The 20,810-nt window shown below is 33.8% G+C and overlaps 2 protein-coding genes across 2 annotated transcripts; both read right to left on the bottom strand.

Moving 5' to 3' along the window:
* Positions 1–872: 872 nt before the first annotated feature.
* Positions 873–3,282, bottom strand: LOC124531047 (STE20/SPS1-related proline-alanine-rich protein kinase). The gene has a single exon (XM_047105513.1). It carries the CDS (start codon positions 3,280–3,282, stop codon positions 1,816–1,818), a length of 1,467 nt encoding a protein of 488 aa, XP_046961469.1. The 3' UTR covers positions 873–1,815.
* Positions 3,283–3,295: 13 nt separating this feature from the next.
* LOC124531128 (acyl-coenzyme A diphosphatase NUDT19-like) lies at positions 3,296–5,807 on the bottom strand. The gene is made up of 5 exons (XM_047105631.1): positions 5,419–5,807; positions 4,962–5,106; positions 4,506–4,703; positions 3,759–3,966; positions 3,296–3,610 (listed from the first exon to the last, which is right to left on the bottom strand). Exons 1-5 carry the CDS (start codon positions 5,727–5,729, stop codon positions 3,390–3,392), a joined length of 1,083 nt encoding a protein of 360 aa, XP_046961587.1. The 5' UTR covers positions 5,730–5,807; the 3' UTR covers positions 3,296–3,389.
* Positions 5,808–20,810: the final 15,003 nt, after the last annotated feature.

Raw genomic sequence — 20,810 nt, 5'->3', positions numbered from 1 at the left:
ACAATTATTGTTTACTTTATTTTTATACAAATATCTCATTTATATCTATTAATGTTTTGTAACATGTTATTGTTTTATATTTATAAAAAATATGCTTTAATTTTATTGATACGTTAACTATCGACTGTTATAATTTTGATTGCTTCTATAATGAGATACAAGCTAGATTGTGAAAATTATGTAAAAAATCGTTTGCCATTTTTTTTATTTTTTTTTTATATTGGCCATCGCCATACAGTTGTGTTTGCCTGGCGCGGTTCAGTGTTGGATTGGCAAACTCATTGAAACGTTCAACTTAATTCAATTAACAATAGAATTATTTTAGGTAACCCCTAATGTAATAAGCAATTAAAGAAGTGTCAAATATGCACACTGAATAGATTACTAATAGTGTACAGAATTAGAAGTTACTCTGTAAGAACATAGTGTAGAGATGTTTCTTGCGGTGATATTTGAATATTTTATTGCCGTGTTATTTGTGAATACCGGGATTTACTTATTTTGTACCTGCTATAAATTTATTTTTGTATTTTTACCGCTTTTTAAATTGGTATAACGCTATTTAGTTAGTCGGTGACTTTGATATTTCTAGTCTAGGTTAAAATTGTAATAAGCTAGCGAAAGATTTTGGTGAACGTATTTTTATAAGGACTGGCTATGCGAGGCCAAATTAGTTTCAGACTTTTGTCTGTCACTTCATCCACATTGCAATACAGTCCAGAGTGTTATGCCATCCCGCTTTTAAATTTGTACGTAGTTATTCTCACTAAAACATTGCCTGTGACTATCATTGTAATAATAAACTAAGCACAAATGTAATTAATAAAGAAATTAAAACGGACAACAAAGTATTATTCCAATAAAACATGCTGTCAATGTCATTTACATTTTATTATTTAAAAATAATTCCAAAATAAGCAACAAACAAATAACAACTTAAAACATTTCATGGTGTATACATCGACTTACTTTAACACTGTAATTATGTCGGTTGTGCTTGGTAGTGGTATTGAAATACCCCCTAGGTTCGCTAGGTTAATATTTATCACATACATATTTAGAAAGACTAAATATGGCACTACTTAGAGGAACTAAGGTAGTACAAACGAGCAACAGACCCAAAACTCCGTTCACCTTGCGATTGCAACAACAGTGTTGCATATACTATATTCTGTCATAAATTACATTTTTGCGAAGTGAAGCGATTTCCTTAACTAAGATATACATTCCGATAAAAAATATTTGAGCGTCATAAATTAAAAGTTAAATCTATTACAGTGTCTCAATTACAGAATAGCGAAATAAACACGTAATAATATAAAACTTATATATTCAGATTCATTCTTACATATATTTTTTTATCAGCTTGAGCTATAAACAATATTAATAATGAATTCCTTATTCACCAATAAAATATGTCTGTAATGAGGACGCAGCTTTATATGATAGTATAGCGTTTAAACATTACGAAACTACGAATTATAACGTAAGAGCGCGTAATTGCACTATAATTATACGAGCTCGTGCGAAGTACAACCAACACAACTAAATTGAACGCGCAGCCGTTTCATCGTAAGCGATACATTAGGGCACAAGTTGTAGTCAGTTGCATTTAACGCCTTCATTTCGCTCCCATAGCAGATTTTAGTCTGCAATTATAAAGTCGACGAGCGCGGGTCGATACACTTAGTCTAAATTCGATTACACAATAGTACAAATAGGAAATACGGCTCACGTAGACTACCAATATTATTGTCCATAAGACGATCCGGGCGGACGAGAGAGGCGAGGTAGAGGCGCGGGGCCGGGGCGCGATCAGTCCACGATCGATATCTGCGCGTAGCCGATGAGGCCCTTCTCGTCGGCCGGCTCGGCGGGGTCGGCGGACTCCAGGCGGAAGGTGAGCGAGCGCGGCGCGGGCGCGTCCCCCGGGAACAGGTGCGCGTCCACGAGGCGCTGCAGCTGCGCCGCGATGGCGCCCGCGTCCGCCGCCGCCACCAGCCCCGCGCCCACCAGCTCCGTGGCGATGCCGTCCGCCGAGTCCTTGCCGGGCGCGAACTCGAAGCGGATGTCGTTGAGCTCCTTGCGGGCGTTGCGCATGCGCAGCACGAGGTTGATCTGCGGCGCGTCCTCGGGCTCCACGGAGCCGATGCTGAAGCCGGCGCGCGGCTCGGCGTCGCTGTCGCTGTCGGAGGAGTCGGCGCGCAGCAGGTGGTTCATGGGCCGCTCGCCCGCCTCGCCGTCGTCGTCGTCGTCCTCCTCGTCGCTCTCCCACACCCACTCGCCGGTCTCCATGCGGTGCAGGCGGCCGGACGTGCCGGGCTGCCGCTTGCTCGCCTTGTGCACGCGCGTCTCCATGCTGGGCCCGATCGACACGAGCGTCTGCACGAGATACTTTCGGTCTTTCGCTTTCTTGAAGAAAGAGTGTTTGAGTAGCTCCGTCGCCGAGGGCCTCTTTGTGGGGTCCTTTTGGAGGCATTCCGATATCATTTTTCTGAAAGTTTTACCGTAGGCCTTGTACTGGTCTTTATCTTCGGCGCCGGTGTCGAGTGTCGGCGGATCGTTCTGAAGGGTCAACATCAGGACCTTCATAGGGGGATACTTGTGGTAGGGCGCAGTGCCTGTCGCCATCTCTATCGCTGTGATACCGAAAGACCAAATGTCAGCTTTGAAGTCATAGCCGTGGTTCTGCTCCATGACCTCAGGTGCCATCCAACAGGGAGTGCCGACGAACGTGTGTCGCACCTTCTGCCTTGACAGATCTCTCCCCGTCGCCAGCCAGGCTGAAACGCCGAAATCCGCGATCTGAACAATGCCATCATCTCCGAGGAGAATGTTACCCGCTTTAATATCCCTGTGAATTTGTCCATTCTGATGGAAATATTCGAGGCCCTTCAGCACCTCCTTCAGAACGGTAGCTATGGTTGCTTCATCGAAGACACCGTGTTTACAATTGGAGATCCTCATTTTATGTTTAATTATATCTAATAGACTGCCACCCTCTAAAAGTCTCAAGACGAGCCAGAGTTCTTCCTTAACAACGAAACTAGTGTAATACGTTACGACATTCTCGTGGTTACAGCTAGACATGGCTTGGATTTCTTTGAGGAGTTCGTCCATAGAGGTATTCCATTTTTCTAGATTGATTCGCTTTATAGCGCATTTTTCTCCCCGTGGACGGCAGAAAGCGGCATGAACTACGGCTGTTGCGCCTACTCCGATAACTTCTAAAAGCTCATAGTCATCTTGACTATTTGGCCACATGTGACCTGAACTCGCCATTTTTTTTTTTATATATACCTGGTTACCAATCTACAGTATTTTTTGTAAAATAGTTTTACAATTTGTACTACTAGTAAGGCCAATGACTAAGGCAAGGATACGATTATTTAATTTTGTTTATGAGTTTTAATAATAGCAGGGATCACTTGATCGCCCATGTTGATATGGTTTTTTGGTACGTAGTTTTGTCTTACAATAACACTTTTCTTAAAATCTGTTTCAAAACGATGAAGTGTCTGACCAGTTTCTCTGAGTGATATTATAGTTTTATCTTCTTTTCTAACTGTTGTACTGTTCAGGTCTACATCTGATGGGTAGAGGTGGTCACCTGAAAATTATAAAAGCTATTAAACTTCAAAGCATGTAATAACTGTCAGTTATAATTACACTATGACGAGATTCATGTTTCACTATGATAATGACTGTAAATGATTTGTACACTGTATAAAAGTAGAACTGTAGGAACAAAACTTAACCTGGTAAGAGGAACACAATGCCATCTTTAGCTCGTACACGAACAGGATAAAACAATTCATCACCATAGCTGCTCCTCTCTCTAGCAAAATTGTTTAATTTTTCAATATCTTTAAAGAATGACAATCGATTCAATTCATAGCTTTGAGGTGGGTATAATTCAACTTCTCCTCTTTTATTTCTCTCTAAAGTGTCTTGAGGGCTGGCCCACTACAAAAGAAAACATGTTTATATTTATAAATAGTCATACATATTATATTATTGTTTTGCAGGATATATTGGAAGTGTAACTTTAAAGTAACAAATGTCATGTGTGCCATTGTGTGAAAAGATCACCTATCATAAGATGATTATTTTCATTCACAAATGATATAAAAAAAGCAAAATTTATGGCCTTTAAATTAAAGTAGGGACCATTTCTAATAAAAAAAATATTTAAAAAAAACAACATTTGTAGCAGTCTATCTTTAAATGTGTTTATAAATAGATTTTTTTGCAAAACACATAAGTGTATGCAATACAATTGTCTGTTTTCCTTGCAACTGTAAATGGTTACCTTTGCTAATACTTCAACTAATAATAAAATAAAACACTGCAAACATCATCAACACAACTCTGAAATCTTAGATACACCTTGCCTCAGTAATAGTACCTACTTATCAAACAAACTCATAAGAATACAAAATGTTAATGTTTGGTACTAAAATAATTGTAAAATTAATAATTAAGACAGGGAACATAATTCATACCTCAACTTTATGCACTTCAGAGTTAGCTTTTATGTGTGTTGGTTTGTTTTCCAATGCACATATGAAAAATGCTGTATCAAACCTCTTCGGTAATAAAACAGGGGATAACCAGTTGCTCCAATAGTGTAAATTCCATATATCAGGGTAACAGTTGTACTCTTTACAAAGATTAAAAAGCTCCGAGGGATTTTCACTCACCTGAAATTGTTTCAACAAATATTAATATGTTTATAGCATGACAACATTTAACACAATAGTCTTGTTGGTTGCTTCTAAGTAAATATTTAGTGAACTGAAGAATTGGAAGATACTAATAGTCTTTAATTAACTAATTGAAGTTTTCATTAACTGATATAAACATATTTTAATGTTCCATTAACAAAACACTAATGAATGTTTTGGAAAAATAAATAAAATGACAAATGTTTTTAATGACTAGTATGCTATGTTTCTCACCCTTTTTTGCCAATATTTTAAATCAATGTCTGATATAAAATTTGCCCAATAATCAATTTTTGATGTTTTATGTTTAGAGCTGCAGATAAGCAAACCAAGTTCCTCAAATGTTTCTCTTATTGCAGTTATTCTTAATGCAATGTGTCTGCCAACAATATTTAACTTTGATATAAAAAAAAACGACACAAGGTCAAGGTCAAACTGAATGTAACTTAAAAAAAAAACAAATTATACAGTAGTATAATTTGCTTTGTAAGAAGCAAATTGATTTTTTATCACAAGGCAATAATGAAGACCGTATTGAGCGTCAAACAGTAAAGTAATTATAATCTTTAAATTTATCATAAGCATTTACTTTCATTATAATTTTTTTTAATGTTAAAATAGTCAAAGTAGATAATATGATAAAGAATTAGATGGTTATCGTAATTATGATGTCGTGTATTGTGGTTTTTACCTCTTTATAGGGTTATCAGCAAAAATTGGAGTGATTGGGGAACCAACTCGATGCAGTGTTTCGAAGTCACTCTGATCGAAGCCGAAAGATCCGAGGAGGTGAAGCCAACGTTCACTGGCGTCCGCCTCCTCTTTAACACCGCCCGGAAACACAACACCGTTCGAGAAAGATGCGTCAAGCGTCCGAGTCTGCAACAAGATATCGTAGTTACTATCACCAGTGTTCCCACTCGATAAACCATCCATATTCCGTTTAGCGAGCACTATCAGCGAAGCAGAATCACGCCAACATTTTTCGATTGCTCTTTTCATGATTATACCGATGACACCCCGGTTTTAATATTAAATAAAACAAAACTCATTAAACGCAACAGGGTTATATTACAAGGCCGAAACTTACGTATCATTAATTGCGTTTAGTTTGTCAAACACGTACTGCTTTATCTAATGTGGTATACCGTATAAGATAACCGATAAGTTTGTTTTTGCATTAGCCTAGAATGATTTTGGATGAAACTACAGATTACAGAATATAAAAATAGCTTTAAAATTGACATTTACTCACACAACTATAGTTTTTTTTTTTTTTTAGTTATCACAATTGCGTTTTGGTATTGCACTAATTGACTCTAACAATGTTTGAATTAATAAATATTCATTATTAAATCTATTATTGTATATTTCTAATTATTGAATATATTTAGTAGGTATATATTGAAATTTTACTCGTGAAATAATTACACATACATATTTGCAGCTTAAGATTTGTTTTTTATAGAAAAGCATTGAGAGAAAATCTTTAAATGTAATTAATAATTAAATTCACACATAAACGAAAACATTATAAACACTTATATGTTATATATCAAGCGTCTATAGATTTTTTTATAAATTTATGCAAAAAGGCGATTTTTTTAAAGTAAGTTATTATTTAAAGTAACTGTATATTTTTTTAATAATAATTTAATAATCCCTTTTTTTAATCACAGTTAAACATAAAATAAAATACATATTTATTTGAAATAAACAAAAATAAAGAAATGTGTTATAATAAATTAGTGTCAATGGAATAAGGTCTATGGATTTTGTCTATGAATGGGCCTTAACAGAGAAAACATACTATGCGTTTCTCTCTTCGCATACATGCATCTCTATTTAAATGACTTCAATGTGAGTGTAGTATATTCTAAAAAGTGGATAAACAACATTTTTCATCAACTCAAACATCATTGGTCGAATAATGCAAGTTAAACATGTTCCCTACATGCAAATATAATATTTATGAAAATGTTCCTATTAAAATATTCAAAAAATATAAAAGAAAGGTAAGGCTTATATTTGATATAATTTTGTTTTTAACCGTGAAACGGAACTATTTCAAAAACACTAATTAGCGTTCAATGACGTCACTCCTGCTATGACTTAAGTAGGTTTGATTTTTTTTATGTGTATCGGTTCGGAAAAACCGCCGGCGAAAGCTGGTTCCACTAAGTGGTTGTGCGAGGCAGAAAATGTCTAAGAAATCGCACTGTTGTGGATTTTCGGACGTCAAGGTGGAACTTAGAATTTTGACGAGATGTCCGAAGGTGAAATTCAGCAGCTGGGATAAATCCGAACAATTCCCCGTGAAAAAATCGGTAAAAGATGCAGATCCAACATCTCTACGCAAAGCCAAAGGATCAAGGAGTTCGGAAAGGGCTTGATCGTCGATAACTTGAGTCGCTCTACGTTGGATGCGGTCAAATGGTAGGAGCTAGTACTGGGGAGCACCCGCCCAGAAGTGAGAGCAGTACTTCATGTGAGGCCGAGTTTTCGCCTTGTATAGTTTTAGGCGATGGGACGACGTGAAATACTGTCTCGCCTAGCTGAGCACACCGAGCTTTTTTGAAGCCAATTAGGCTTTACGTTCCAATTGACCGCGGAACTGAACGAGGCTCGAAATATCAACGCCGAATATTACGATACTACCTGTAGCGGTATTGGGATGTTGTCAAATCGTGGAGATACGACAAATGGTGTTTTTTTAGCGGTTAACGCGCAAAGACCGGTGCCAACTCGGGTGCACATGTCCGTAGCACGATTGGAGGTATGCCATTGGGTCCACTCGACTTGTGAATGTCCAAAGAAAGAATTGCTTTCCGAACTGCATTATGCCGAAATTTCCCTGCATCGTCGTATCACACCGCGGGATTGATGTCGGTGACTTACCTCGGTCATCCAGAGTTGAGTTCGACGCGATGAGAGACTAATAGATCGGCCTTCTCCTTCGCGGTATGGGTCAATGACTCACCGTCTCTGTGCAAAGATGGAATCCTATCCATCTTTGACAGAAATTCTCTAGGACAGCCTTAGCGAGTCTCTTGTCAATTCTACCAATGTACTTCGACTTCGCCTCAGCAATCACGTTTTTGAAGAACCTAGAAGCAGAGTTATATTCTTTTCTGAAAGAGCTGGTGTTTGCATCACGAGACGCCGATGCGTTAGCCCAGTCTTGGTAGTTTTTGGCGTGAAACCGTTTTACAGAAACGACCAAACCAGGGCTGGGACTTGCCACCAATGGGCACCGCTGAATATGGAATGAAAAGTTTCATACCTTGAAGCACCACATCGGCGACAGAGTCAGTAACAATGCTCGGATCATCCATCGAGAAACAAGCCCGCCCCCATGGGTAGGATGCAAAGCAGGACCGCATCAAATCCCAATCTGCTGACTTGTAGTGCCACACGCGACGGCAGCCGGCGAAACGAGGTCGTGAGCACCGTGTAACCGGCACTGAACTCCGGACGAGAAAGTGGTCCGACGAGCCCGAGGATGCGAAGTCAGCAGAAGGTCCAACAGGGAAGGTGTATGAATGGTGTATTCGCGTTGGCAAGGTGACCAGTTGTCAAATCATATGTCAAAGCGAAGTCGAGAACAGATCTACCCACATGATCAGCGGTGCGTGACCCAAGCCACTCTGTATGATGGGCATTGAAATCGCCCAGAATAATGATCTCTGCGGATGGAGTCTGCTGCAGCACGGAATCTGTAGCCATTTGGACGTGCTCAACCAGTCATTCATAATTTTAATGCCATTCATAATTTTAAATAATAATATTATTATTTAAAATTATGAATGGCACTGTCCAATGTGAACAGGCTCTCCATAAAATTAATATCTCAGTCCCATGTCGCCCTCCTAGAACACCTAACAATAAATTGTTTTACATAGCGAAGTCACGGACAAATGTTTCTAAATATTCCCCGATAAATAGAATATGTGGCCAGTATAACGATTTGTGTGCATTAACACAAAATATTGATGTTTTTTCCGATTCCATGCCGAAGTTTAAGCGAAAAATTTGTGATGTTTTGTCAAGTTATGCGAGTAAAATTTAGCTCTAGTATTTTATTTTGCTTGTTATGTGACATTCTTTCTTCTTTTGTTATCTGTATTTTTTTTTGTAATATTTTTGTATATGAAAATTCTTTTGTTATCTTTATTTTATTTTTGTAATATTTTTGTAATCTCAATAGTTAAGTATTATTATTAACCAGCTAGACAGTAATCTTCAGCAGTGCTGTGTACGTCTGTAATTGGTACATACATCAGATAAGTGTCAGTTTTATATGTCTAATTTTAAGTGTTTAATGTATGTACTGTTGATGTGCCATTCAAATAAATAAATAAATAAATAAATAAAAAAACCAGTCGGTCGGTTTCGGCATTACCGCTATGGGACCTATAAAGACACGCGTAGATTCGCGGATGGTCGTCGCAGTCTACGCGCAGCCAGATAATTCAGCCAGTTACTTCAGCCAGGCATTCAAGTTGGAGTTGAGTCCCCTTATGTTGCAAAAGTCCACAGCGAGTGTGGTAGGGGTTCTCTTATGATGCCTGCTCCGCTTGCCCCTAACCGAGGCGGGCGTAAAATTTAAACGAAATTTAATTGCGTTTTTCGAATTAAAATGGAAGTTGGGTTTGTCAAAGCAGATTCTTCTTTTCAACTTGAAACCACTTTTATCTCCGTTTTGTGTTAGAAGGTTCAGACAAAAACAATTTTTTCGAAAACTTTGTTGAAGTAGATGAACATATCGAACATATCGGAGTATCGATTGTCCGTTACAAATTTTTACAAAAAAGTATCTCAAAGATCGAGAAAAAATGCGAAAATATGTTGGAAACCGCATTTTTTTCAGTAAATTATAGTGTTTTAAATTTTTAATATATTTGTGGGTCTATCTTATATGGAGTTCTTTACAATAAACAAAAAAAAAAAAATCTATCGCATCTTTCTTATTGCCGGAACTTTGGAAGTAAAATAAAAGTGGGTGTTAGTAATTAGTAGAATAGTGTTCTTTTATAAATAAAGATACATGTTATATTAGTCATAAGTAGTGCACAATAAAGATGAATTATTAGTAAATAGTGCGAAATACGTAAATTTAAAGTTTATTTATCTTCATTAGGTATTTCATCGATAAGAATAGTTTATATAGAGGTAGTCGAAGGACAGGATATTAAAATAAAGGAATAGCTTAAATTTCAAGGCGTGCAAAATAATTTTACCAGCTCGGAATTCTAATTCCGGCAAGAGGCAATTGCACCGTCATTCAATCCTTAAGGGGTTTGTTAGAAAACAAATCAAGCAAAAAAAACATTTTTCGGTCTAGTAGACCAATTGATTTGATAGTTTTTTTTTAAATATTTTACTCAATTACAGTAATTAAGAAATAGAATAAAGGGTGTCAGTATTGAACTTTTTACGTTCTCCTGTTCTTTACGTTCTCATAAATACTATTAACTATAAGTACTTCTCATGAGTCTTTAACAAAATCAAAAACGCCTTGATGTATCCAGTTCACTCCAAAATGGTACCTTAATAACCTTGAATTATATATTATATAATTTCAGCTCGAAGTTGCAGAAATATATACATATTTCTGCAACTTCGAGCGCATTTGATTTTAATAAAAAGTTAATGTTCAGTTCACAGATTTAACTATAACTTATTAATTCTGTATCAGGCAGCTGGCACGCGACGTGACGGCGGAGTGGTGTATACATGAGGGCTGCGCGCGGTACCTGTGACTATTTGGACATTTCCGCGTGACTTTATTTTGAATATAACAACCGGTCCAGCTGTTCCAGAGAGTAGCCGGACCAAACAGGAAAAATTCTAAACAATGTAATTCTAAACACCAATTTAGTAAAAAGCGCTTTAGTAAAAAACAAGTGAAATAGAGACATCGATTATCAAAAGTTAACGCAAGTAACCAAGAGAAGAGTAACCGGGGTAAACTAAGCTTTCAGTTAATCAATCTTTAGGTGATCATAATTTCATCCGTTTAAAGAATTTTCCATTTAATATCAGATATCTTTGAAAGTATAAAAGTAAACATTTACTTTCCGTTACCCAATTATATTATCTTTAATTTCAATTCGAAATCAATTAAATTATATAATTTTAAATCTCTTTAATTCTGTATAGTTACTTTATACAGAATTAAAATTCTAAATTTGTCCTATGTATGTGTTTTAACGATTTTCTTTTATTAAGAATGGACTGTGGCGTGACTTGTGATTTATAATGCCATTCTTATGCCCTTTCGTGCTTAAAAGTTGTGGTTTTTAGTTGTAATCGTTAACGCTGGTCATTTGATTAATGTGTTAGGTGCTATAAATATGGCTCTAGTGCACATTGCCACATGCCGCAACTTATTCTCCCGGCTTCGTCCATATTGTTGCGATGAACAAACATTCACCATTTTTATATCTTTTTATCGTAATTTTTAATAATAATAATAAAATAAAAGCTTTTTCTATCTTTGTCACTCATATATTTTTTTCTTATATATCATTAAGTATACTTATATAAATAACGTCATGTTATTTATTTATTTTTTATTTATTTTTTATTTATAAATAAAAATATTATGTTATAATATTTTTATTTATATGTGTATGTATTTATTATGTACGTAATAAAATATACAAAGTACAAGTTTAATTTACAACAGTTTTAAAAAGTTAAATCGAAAACAAATAACTACCATCGGATTTAAAGGGACCAAATAAGTGACTAAGAATAACTAAGGCCGAAGAAAGCGGTGTATTTTATTACAAAATAGATGACCACAAACAATTTTAAACATCTCAATAAACTGGCTTTCTATCATGAAATCCTCGGTAGGAGGTAGGTAGTATGGTGCTCGGCGAACGCAATATGCCTGCGCCTGAATTTTTTCAGACGTACCGATGTCTTCCGATAGAATTACAATAATGAACATAATAGAGTAACTTGTATTTGTAAACATATTTATGTATTATAATATCATGCGTTTTCAATTTGCTAGTCACTTTTGAGACTGGCATAATGTTTTAGGATCTTGGATGCTAGGATACTTGAATATCTACGTTCTTGTCTCACTTATATTTTTACGTATCATACATATCGTTTCTCTCAATGTACACACAAGAAATGTTAATAATGTATAACAGTTGAAGGTGAAAAATAATAATAAATTATGTACCTTAATGTACTTTAAAATTAGATTTTGATTGTACATTACATGAAATAAAAAATAAACTTTTCATTTCAACGAATTCTTTAGTACAAACAGCTGTTTTAAATAAACTGCTTCCTTAGCAGTTTTTACGTGATTCGAAAGAGCAATTTAAAGAAAAACAGACAGACCAACATATGACAGAAATATGTAGAGGTAATACCACCCATGATTTAAGTAATTGGTTTTTCTATGTCAGTTAAATTGTATTGAATATAAAAAAAATTATACTCAAAATAATTTAACGAAAAAAAATATAGGTGTTTCGGTTGTGATAGCAATGTGTAGTGATAAATTAAATATTTATACATAGAAGAATGTGAACGTCACAACGATATCTCGGTAGAATCTATCGTATCTAATATATTATTAAAGTACTTATCTAATTTATTTACTGAACTGGTGGTAGTATGTCATTCATATATATATTAAATACGACAGTAGAAAGTATAGTATTTATTTATTGTTGGTTTTATTTTTATATTATTGCCCTGAAGTTTACAAAGCGAATTTTTACAAATATTTATAAATATCGTTCCATGCGCGACTTTCTCTTGTTTTTCAACCGACTTCAAAAAGGAGGAGGTTATCAATTCGTCTGTATTTTTTTTTTTTTTTTATGTTTGTTACCTCATAACTTTTTACTAGGTGGACCGATTTTGATAATTTTTTTTATGTTTGAAAGGTAGTGCTTCCCGTGGGGTCCCATTTTTTTTTATTTTTTTCCGATGATGGTATCCGTATGAAAACGACATAAGTCACACATAAGACGACGACATAAGTGACACCGGCTCCAAATAAAACAATAACTATAACTACATTATATAATCGTAAATCGACTTTTAAGTAGTCTAATATTTTTCATTTCATTTTACCTAGGAGGACTCTCAAAAATATGTTAAATATGCAATTATTTTTATTACTTTTTAGTGCATTTTAATTTGTTTTAAAATACTGTTTTGTTTGAAGTCGGTTTTTCTTTTTGTTAAAATTTTATTTATTTAATAATCCGTTTGCGCGGGAAAACATCATGTATCAATATAGAAATATTATCAATTACACTTTTACGAAAACGGATACACTAAGAAAATATGAGTTTATTAAATATAAATGTATTAGCATAAAGAAGAATTTCTAACATATAGTTAGTTATAATTGTGTTATACATAAATAATATTGGTTTTTTACTTATTGAATGTTATTATAATTAATATAGACTAAGTTGTTGAACCGGTAACAATTATTAAACTAGTTTAATTCCGGTGCGACAAAAATTCAAACTCGATCGATTATTAAATATTCAAATATCTGTCCCACACATTTAAATAATTTATAAAAGTCGATTTACTGTTTCTATTCAAATTTTAAAGTTAAATAATAACTATTTTATATCAAAACAAGAATATATTTATTTAATGATATACTATGATAGGCGTTTATAATTGCCGTTTTTTTCAGTCCTTGTCATTTTTTACTGTGTGTCAATTTCTGCGTTGGTTTTTAATTTTGATGGGTAATAAGAAAAAATACAACAACAACAACAGCCTGTAAATTCCCACTGCTGGGCTAAAGGCCTCCTCTCCCTTTGAGGAGAAGGTTTGGAACATATTCCACCACGCTGTTCCAGTGCGGTTTGGTGGAATACACATGTGGCAGAATTTCTATGAAATTTGTCACATGCAGGTTTCCTCACGATGTTTTCCTTCACCGCAGAGCACGTGATGAATTATAAAGACAAATTAAGCACATGAAACAGCGGTGCTTGCCTGGGTTTGAACCCGCAATCATCGGTTAAGACTTAAGATGCACGCGTTCGAACCACTGGGCCATCTCGACTCACAAGAAAAAATGTAAATGGAAAAATTAATACATTTAAAAATTTAATTTTTATTCTTAAAATAACAAATTAAATATTTTTTTCAGTAATTAATGTATTATTAAATCTTATATTGGCATAAGTATTTATTCTCTTAACTATTAAGTATTGAAAAAATATGATGTTAGAAGCTTCGTCTTGTACATTTAGATCCCTTATCGTGAAAGACAACATTCATAATATTCTTTTCCATAAAATGCAGGGAAGCAGACATCCATCCATAATTTTCTTGTTTTTCTGTTAATATTCATGTTTACAAATTCGTTACTTTTGTATTTGTAAATGTATTTCCTTCGAAGTACAATGATTTCAGCGCGGTTGTGTTTTCACAGGCGAAGTATTGCTATTATAACAATGAAACGATTCTTTCGCAGTTTACGCTTTTAAATCAGTATTCTTTTTTATAAATTTGATGGTAAAATATTATATTCACTGGAATTAATTTTATGTTTAGGCATTTTTAGATACACGTTGAATTCATTACAAACTGAATGAGATGATCATTATTAAACTGTACTCACAATCTATTGATGGCATACTATATGATTGTACGGAGATATATCTAGGGACTCGTAAATAGATGTTAAATTGTTTTAGGAATAGGCTATTTGACAATGCGAAAAATAAATTGTGAATCAGTGTAATCAGTGTATATTATGAGTTTAAAAATGGTTATTTACTAACGAAAGTTGAAAATAATACTTAATTTATTCAAAAATCCATAAATGAAAATGCATTTTTTCAAATGTTTGTCACGTGACATAAAATGCCACTGATTGGCCGGGCTTATGGCGAAGTCACTTTCTCGTAAACTTTGCTTTTCTACTATATGTACCATGGATTAAAATACAGGAAAGTGACGTCACCAACCCATTGCAGCGCCATATTGTCCAAGTAGCGTTTTGGCGCGCTATTTAAATATGGAATTTTTAATATGATATTTTTCGGCAAATATGTACTAGAAATCAAAACACACAACTTTTACTGGGTTCCTTGACTTCTACTAAATAATATAAAATGGAATTAAAAAATCAGTCAAATAGCCTATTTACTTATGTTTAGCTCCCAAAAAATAAATATCTTGTTCATTACGTTTCATATTATGTATTATTATCGGACTTCACTCTGGAAGCCCATAAAAACATTTGTCTTAGACAAGACAATCGAGCGAACTTTTAGATACCAAGCTTGATCTGTGTGTTGAGGTCGAATCGACAAGTCTGACGAGATAGTTCTTGACATCTCTTGGGAATAGCTTAATTATGTGACGTAGATGTAGGATATATCTCTAGTTTTCCAAAAAAGATTTTCCTTTATTCGAAAAAGATTATCTCTTAATCTCTCTCCGAGTTTCCGGATTCTTTTTGTGGTCGTTGCTCAGTGATAATTTAAAAACGCATGTAAGCTTTCTTTTAGACCTTTTTTTAGAGCCGACATGGCCTAGTGGTCAGAACACGTGCATCTTCACCGATGATCACGGGATCAAACCGGCACCAACGAATATTAATGTGCTTAATTTGTGTTTATAATTCATATCGTGCTCGGCGTTGAAGGAAAACATTGTGAGGAAACCTGCATGTGGAATATGTTCCAAACTTTCTCTTCAAAGGGAGGGGAGGCCTTAGCCCAGCAATGGGAAATTTACAGGCTGATGTTGTAAGCTTTTTAGTGGCTAGCTCTGTGACTGTTTAATGCAGCGTTTTTTTATACCTATTATCATCTTGAGCTTTGTTCATTTTAATCTGTTTCAAGTGCCGATCTTAGTTGTTCAACGTTCGCTTCTTTAAAATTATGCGCCACCATAGAAGAGAGATGGGCTGGACATCATCGTATATTATAATATACGATATAATATTATATGTTTCTATTATCTCTAATTTATGACTATATAATCTACTACTTCTAATATAACTACTGTAAACACCTAAAGGATTATGCAATATCTGAATAAACTAATTTATTGTTTAAACAACATTAAAAAAATAATGAAAGTATTTTGAGTATTTCTGGTTTAGAGATAATACAACTATCAGATTTCAAATATTTAATTTTAAGGCCGATCAAAATAAGACGATGGAATTCAAGTATTTTCTACCTTTCCGTTTCAGTGTATTGGCAGGCATTCTATAGTTTAGACAGGCCGAGAACACTGACAGTACTTTTATAGAGTTGGTCACTTTTGCGGAAATAAAGTGACTTATTTCAACGAGAAAATATCTAGATGTATTGCCTATACTCCGTGCGCGTAGCAGACGTGTGCGAGGCTTGGGTCTTTGCGCATCCCACGATTTATTTAGTTTCTTTATCGTTTCTGATGACATCCGTGCATGGGGAAGGCTTTTATTTTATCCCAAAAATACACGGATAATTTAAAAATTATGAATATTTTAGCCATTTTTTTTGTTTTCATTATATTGTTATTATATAAGTACTCGCATTTTTACAGAAGCGTACTAATAGTAGAAGTAACAATTACTAACTTTAATAAGTTTTAAACAACAAGAAATATCGTATAAAACTGAATAGCTGATAATGCTTTTGTTTTCCGTTGAAATTGCTCCTTGATCAGATTTTCCACTAGATAATGTATCTGAATCTAATCTGAATATTAAATTTTGTTATACATTTTCTTTTGTTTTTCGATGTTTTGGAATAATGCTATCATGGAAATAGCAATTTTAAACTAAATGAGTGCTGGTAATTATAATATAATTTGAATAATAATTTGAAATATCGAGCCATATTCAAAATTATTAATAGTGGAGTTTGCTGTTTAGTGATTAATAAAATCAAGTTATACATTTGCTCAAAATCTCAAAATATAGTTTTAATAATATTGGTAAATTTTGTGTAAGTATGATTTATAACATGTTTTTCTGTAACAATATTTTAAATATCAGTAAATCTCATTATCTTACACGAGAGACAAATATCTATCCTCCACGGATAGATCTAATTAATGCACTTCAGATGTCAAATTATATAAAGTTTAAGTTACTCATGACTATAAGTAATTTAGCGGCATTAACCAAACTGCTAATTTCGAATGTTATGATCCGTGTGCGTTGTAGAAAAAAACTTTAGTAGGCATTGTTTATTCTTAGTAAATATCCTTCCATTCAAAAAGATCCACGTACTTATCACAATTGCTAAAATGCTCATAGAATCCTGATAGAGCACGGCGTGTGACGCCAGCTGCATAAAGAGGAGGGCTTAGAGAAGAGGAAAATCGCACTCAGACGGTAAACCCATGTATATTAATTTACAAACTTTGTAGCTCGTATTCATTGGAGGTTAAGGTGTATTATAGTTTGAAAGCATTGGTATATCCATGGGTCATGCGCGCAACAAGTGCGGCGCAGGTGGGTAGTGCGGGGCGCGGGGGTGTCTCATTGATCAGCCGGCGCCTGTTGCTCGGTGTGACCCCGCTCTCCGTACTTCGATATCTTCGGTACACAGGGCAAGTACCATTAATTTGACGTATGCAAATGACGACCTACTCATGCGTAGGTATGGTATAATAGGCTTATGTTTATACTGTTTTGATTTGGCTTGTGTTGTAACTTAAAATAAACTAGCGAAAATGGGAGCGAAAAGTTGCTCTATTGTTTAAAATATTTCGAATACCTATTCTTACAAGTTTACATTATAGGCCGAGTTTTCAAAAAGTAATTAAAATTGGTAACGGTGTAGTATAAAATATGTTTGTACGTATGTATTCTCATTACGTACGAGAGAGCGAGATGAATGACTTTCCTTATTACAATCCCTCGAAAATGAAATGTCGGCTGACGCGGCGGTTTCAATTTCATAAATTGAATTTAAATGTAATATCTTGAATTTTTAACGCTAAGAAAGTTATTTCAGAATGTTTCTGTATTTAACAGTACTTAATATTAGTTTTTAATATTTATATGGCTTTTGTATTTAAAAATTCTTTACATTAATTTAAATTTAAATAGTACTTAGGTAAGAATCCATGACGAAATAAGTGTAAGACAGAAAAAAAAAGTTTTTATATAACAGTTTTTCACAAAAGTAATTGAAATCAAATTTTTTAACGATTTTTTACCGAACGTAAACTTCCGTGATTTTGAAATGTCTAGTCAATCGTGACAATTATATCTATGTATATATATTTTTCATTGAATTGAGAAGGTTAAATAATTGATTGAAGGTTTTGTTGATGACTAAACATACAAACAGTGTGTAGGGTAGTTCTGGGGTACCTTTCAATCTGGTCATATACTTTGCCTTAAGATATTGTGAAACCTTTCTGTGCCTAAACAAAGTCATAAACCTACAGTCATAGCTTATATGTTATATTAGTTACATGATTTTAGTAGTTAGTTTGAAGTGAGTTAAAACCATCCTATTAATAATGGCACAAAACTTTTTGTATCAATCTTAATACTTCAATGATTGATTACCACTAACTTTTCACTTTCAGTGGCTCAGCTTTGTTTTAATTATATTTTTGGTAACGAGTTGAGCAGCGAGCGACGCAGACGTTCGTCATTAGCACGCCGACAAAGTTACAAAAACTTTAGGAAAAAATAAATTAAATAATTACAAAAATAGCGAATAGTGTATTTTAATTAGATCAAATTCCGTATGCATTTGCTAGAGTGGTTGAAAATTAAAAACAAGTTTTAATATTAAAAACAACAAAGTTAATTTTTATAGACATATGTATAAATACGACGTAATTATATGTAATATTATTATATAGGTACCTTTATTTATAGATTAAAAGTTTTGTCGTGTGTTGACAAAGAGATTTCATTGATGTATTGCGAATGAATTCAAAATTAGTTTCGAAATTGTTTCTGACTGAATACCAGATGGATAAAATGTTTATTGTGAGTAAACTTAAAATTTTAATATATAATATCTTTTCCCGACTTCGTCTGGGTGAAAAATTTTATCTTAAAAATAAATTTAAAGTTATGTCATATATATGTCGCAGTCATCTGGTTGAATTAGCCGTTTGATTAATGAACGAGACGAGAATGACGACATTTAATTGAATGACTAGACGAACATCCAACTAGTTAGCGTATTGTAACATAGGTCTTTGAACAGCGCGGACGAAAAATCACTCAAGTGATTGTAATACAGTATTTTTTTTCCAAAATGTTATGTTGTTCGCAACTATACTGGCACAAATTTTACAATTCCAATGAATTATTTCAGATATTACTGGGCACTTACGCTATTTCAATAACAATTGACAATATATCATCCATTTTCACTATTATTTTACGACTAATTCGTATTAATCGGTTACGGATATGATCATAATATTCGTTCATACAATTCCAAATTGTATTCCTAAATTCATATGCAATTATTCTAGAATAATTCTAATTTATATTAAATATCTAAAATCAATGATATGCTATTGTTATGATAGCGTTTAAAGATATTATGAAGAACTATTTTTAAAAGTACTTTTATAATGTAGACGATGCAAAAGACTTAGAAATTTCAATATCCTTATCGTTCAGGCCAGGCGTGACGGCGGAGAAACTGCGCTAACGATGTACATACGATACGAGCTTATATTCAACATAGCTCATTGTTAACAGTATGAGAGCTATTATGTATACTGACTATGTAAAGTCTTTTTTAAAGGAAAATTGCCGATAACAGGAGCAGTCAATTTGGAACAGATACTTTGGACTCATGTCCATAAGGAAATGAATCAGTATCGTCAATTGTCATTGTTAATTAAAATTAAAATGTTAAATTACACATTGAGATGACTACATGGTGTAATATACACCATTCGATTTTTGTCATAAAATAGATTAATGAACAAAATAGCACAAAACGTTAGGATTGAAATTTTTCATCTGCGTGACTGAAAACATTGAGTCAGTATTTATTATCTGTTTTTCTCACCATTGTATGTCTCGTGACGGTTTCTATTTGCTTTCTGCAGTGATGTAGTCACAGTTGTTTCGTGTCTGACAATGTGACTTGGTGTAATTAACGAGTTATTATTACGCTTGATATATTTAATAAAATACGTAAAATATGGATGGAATTACGAAACAAAGTAATACAATTTATTATGTTTAAAATTCGAAGCATAACGCTTTGTTAGTGGCTAAGAAAGTTAGAAATAATTTTGACAATTCACAAAAAGCACTCGCTACCTTTAATTAGTTTTATTAATTCTATCTATTCTATTTAACGAATATCTCTTTAATAATTATTATACATAATTAGTTGTTAAGTAAAACTAAATAAATTAATTGTACAAATAGTTTAAATATTACAGACAGAATAAAAAACTAGCAAAGCTTATTTTGGTCATAATTAATATGTTTTTGCTAAAATATAACAATAAATGTTGGGGTCACAGTTAGCGGTGGGAAATACGAGGTAATAATAAATTCATGGCGTTACCAGCAATATATAAAACACAAACCATGCTAATGATTCATTTCTGACATATTAAACCAGTATTCGAGATAAAATTATTACAATTAAAATTATTATCACTGTAATACTAAATTGGGATCAGCGTTTTGTTTTCATTGGTGTCAGTTGTGAAGATACAGATTGTATTTATATAATGATCTAAGGGTGAACTAGTCTAATATAACGGAATGTTTAATTACGAATTTCAATTAAAACGAAATAAGTAATTACGCCGCATAAATGGCTTCATATTAAAATACAATATGTAAAATATTATAGACTAGCTTTTGCCCGCGACTTCGTCCGCGTGGAATAGTGACTTCCGGCAAATTTTTTGGTTCTTCCCACATAGTTCCCGTTCCCGCAGAATTTTCAGGATAAAACCTATGGTTTTTTTTCGAGTTTCAAACTATATATCTGTATAATTTTTAAATTAAATATAATTATTTTAAAGAACTTCTGCATATACTACATTTTTTGTTTTATTATCTTGTGGCAGAAGAACATATTGATTTTCGCCACAACCCGATCTTGATAA

Source organism: Vanessa cardui, chromosome 1, assembly GCF_905220365.1.
Source record: "Vanessa cardui chromosome 1, ilVanCard2.1, whole genome shotgun sequence".
NCBI lineage: Eukaryota > Metazoa > Arthropoda > Insecta > Lepidoptera > Nymphalidae > Vanessa > Vanessa cardui.
Note: the sequence above shows the minus strand (reverse complement) of the source record. Positions and strands in the feature narration are given on the sequence as shown.

Excerpts from the sequence above, each read along its gene's own strand:
- LOC124531047 (XM_047105513.1), bottom strand. The coding sequence starts at position 3,282 with ATGGCGAGTTCAGGTCACATGTGGCCAAATAGTCAAGATGACTATGAG.
- LOC124531128 (XM_047105631.1), bottom strand. The coding sequence starts at position 5,729 with ATGAAAAGAGCAATCGAAAAATGTTGGCGTGATTCTGCTTCGCTGATA. Across the intron at positions 4,704-4,961 it reads TAAAATATTGGCAAAAAAGG|GTGAGTGAAAATCCCTCGGA; the intron begins GTGAGAAACATA and ends AAACAATTTCAG. Across the intron at positions 3,611-3,758 it reads CATTGTGTTCCTCTTACCAG|GTGACCACCTCTACCCATCA; the intron begins GTTAAGTTTTGT and ends TATAATTTTCAG.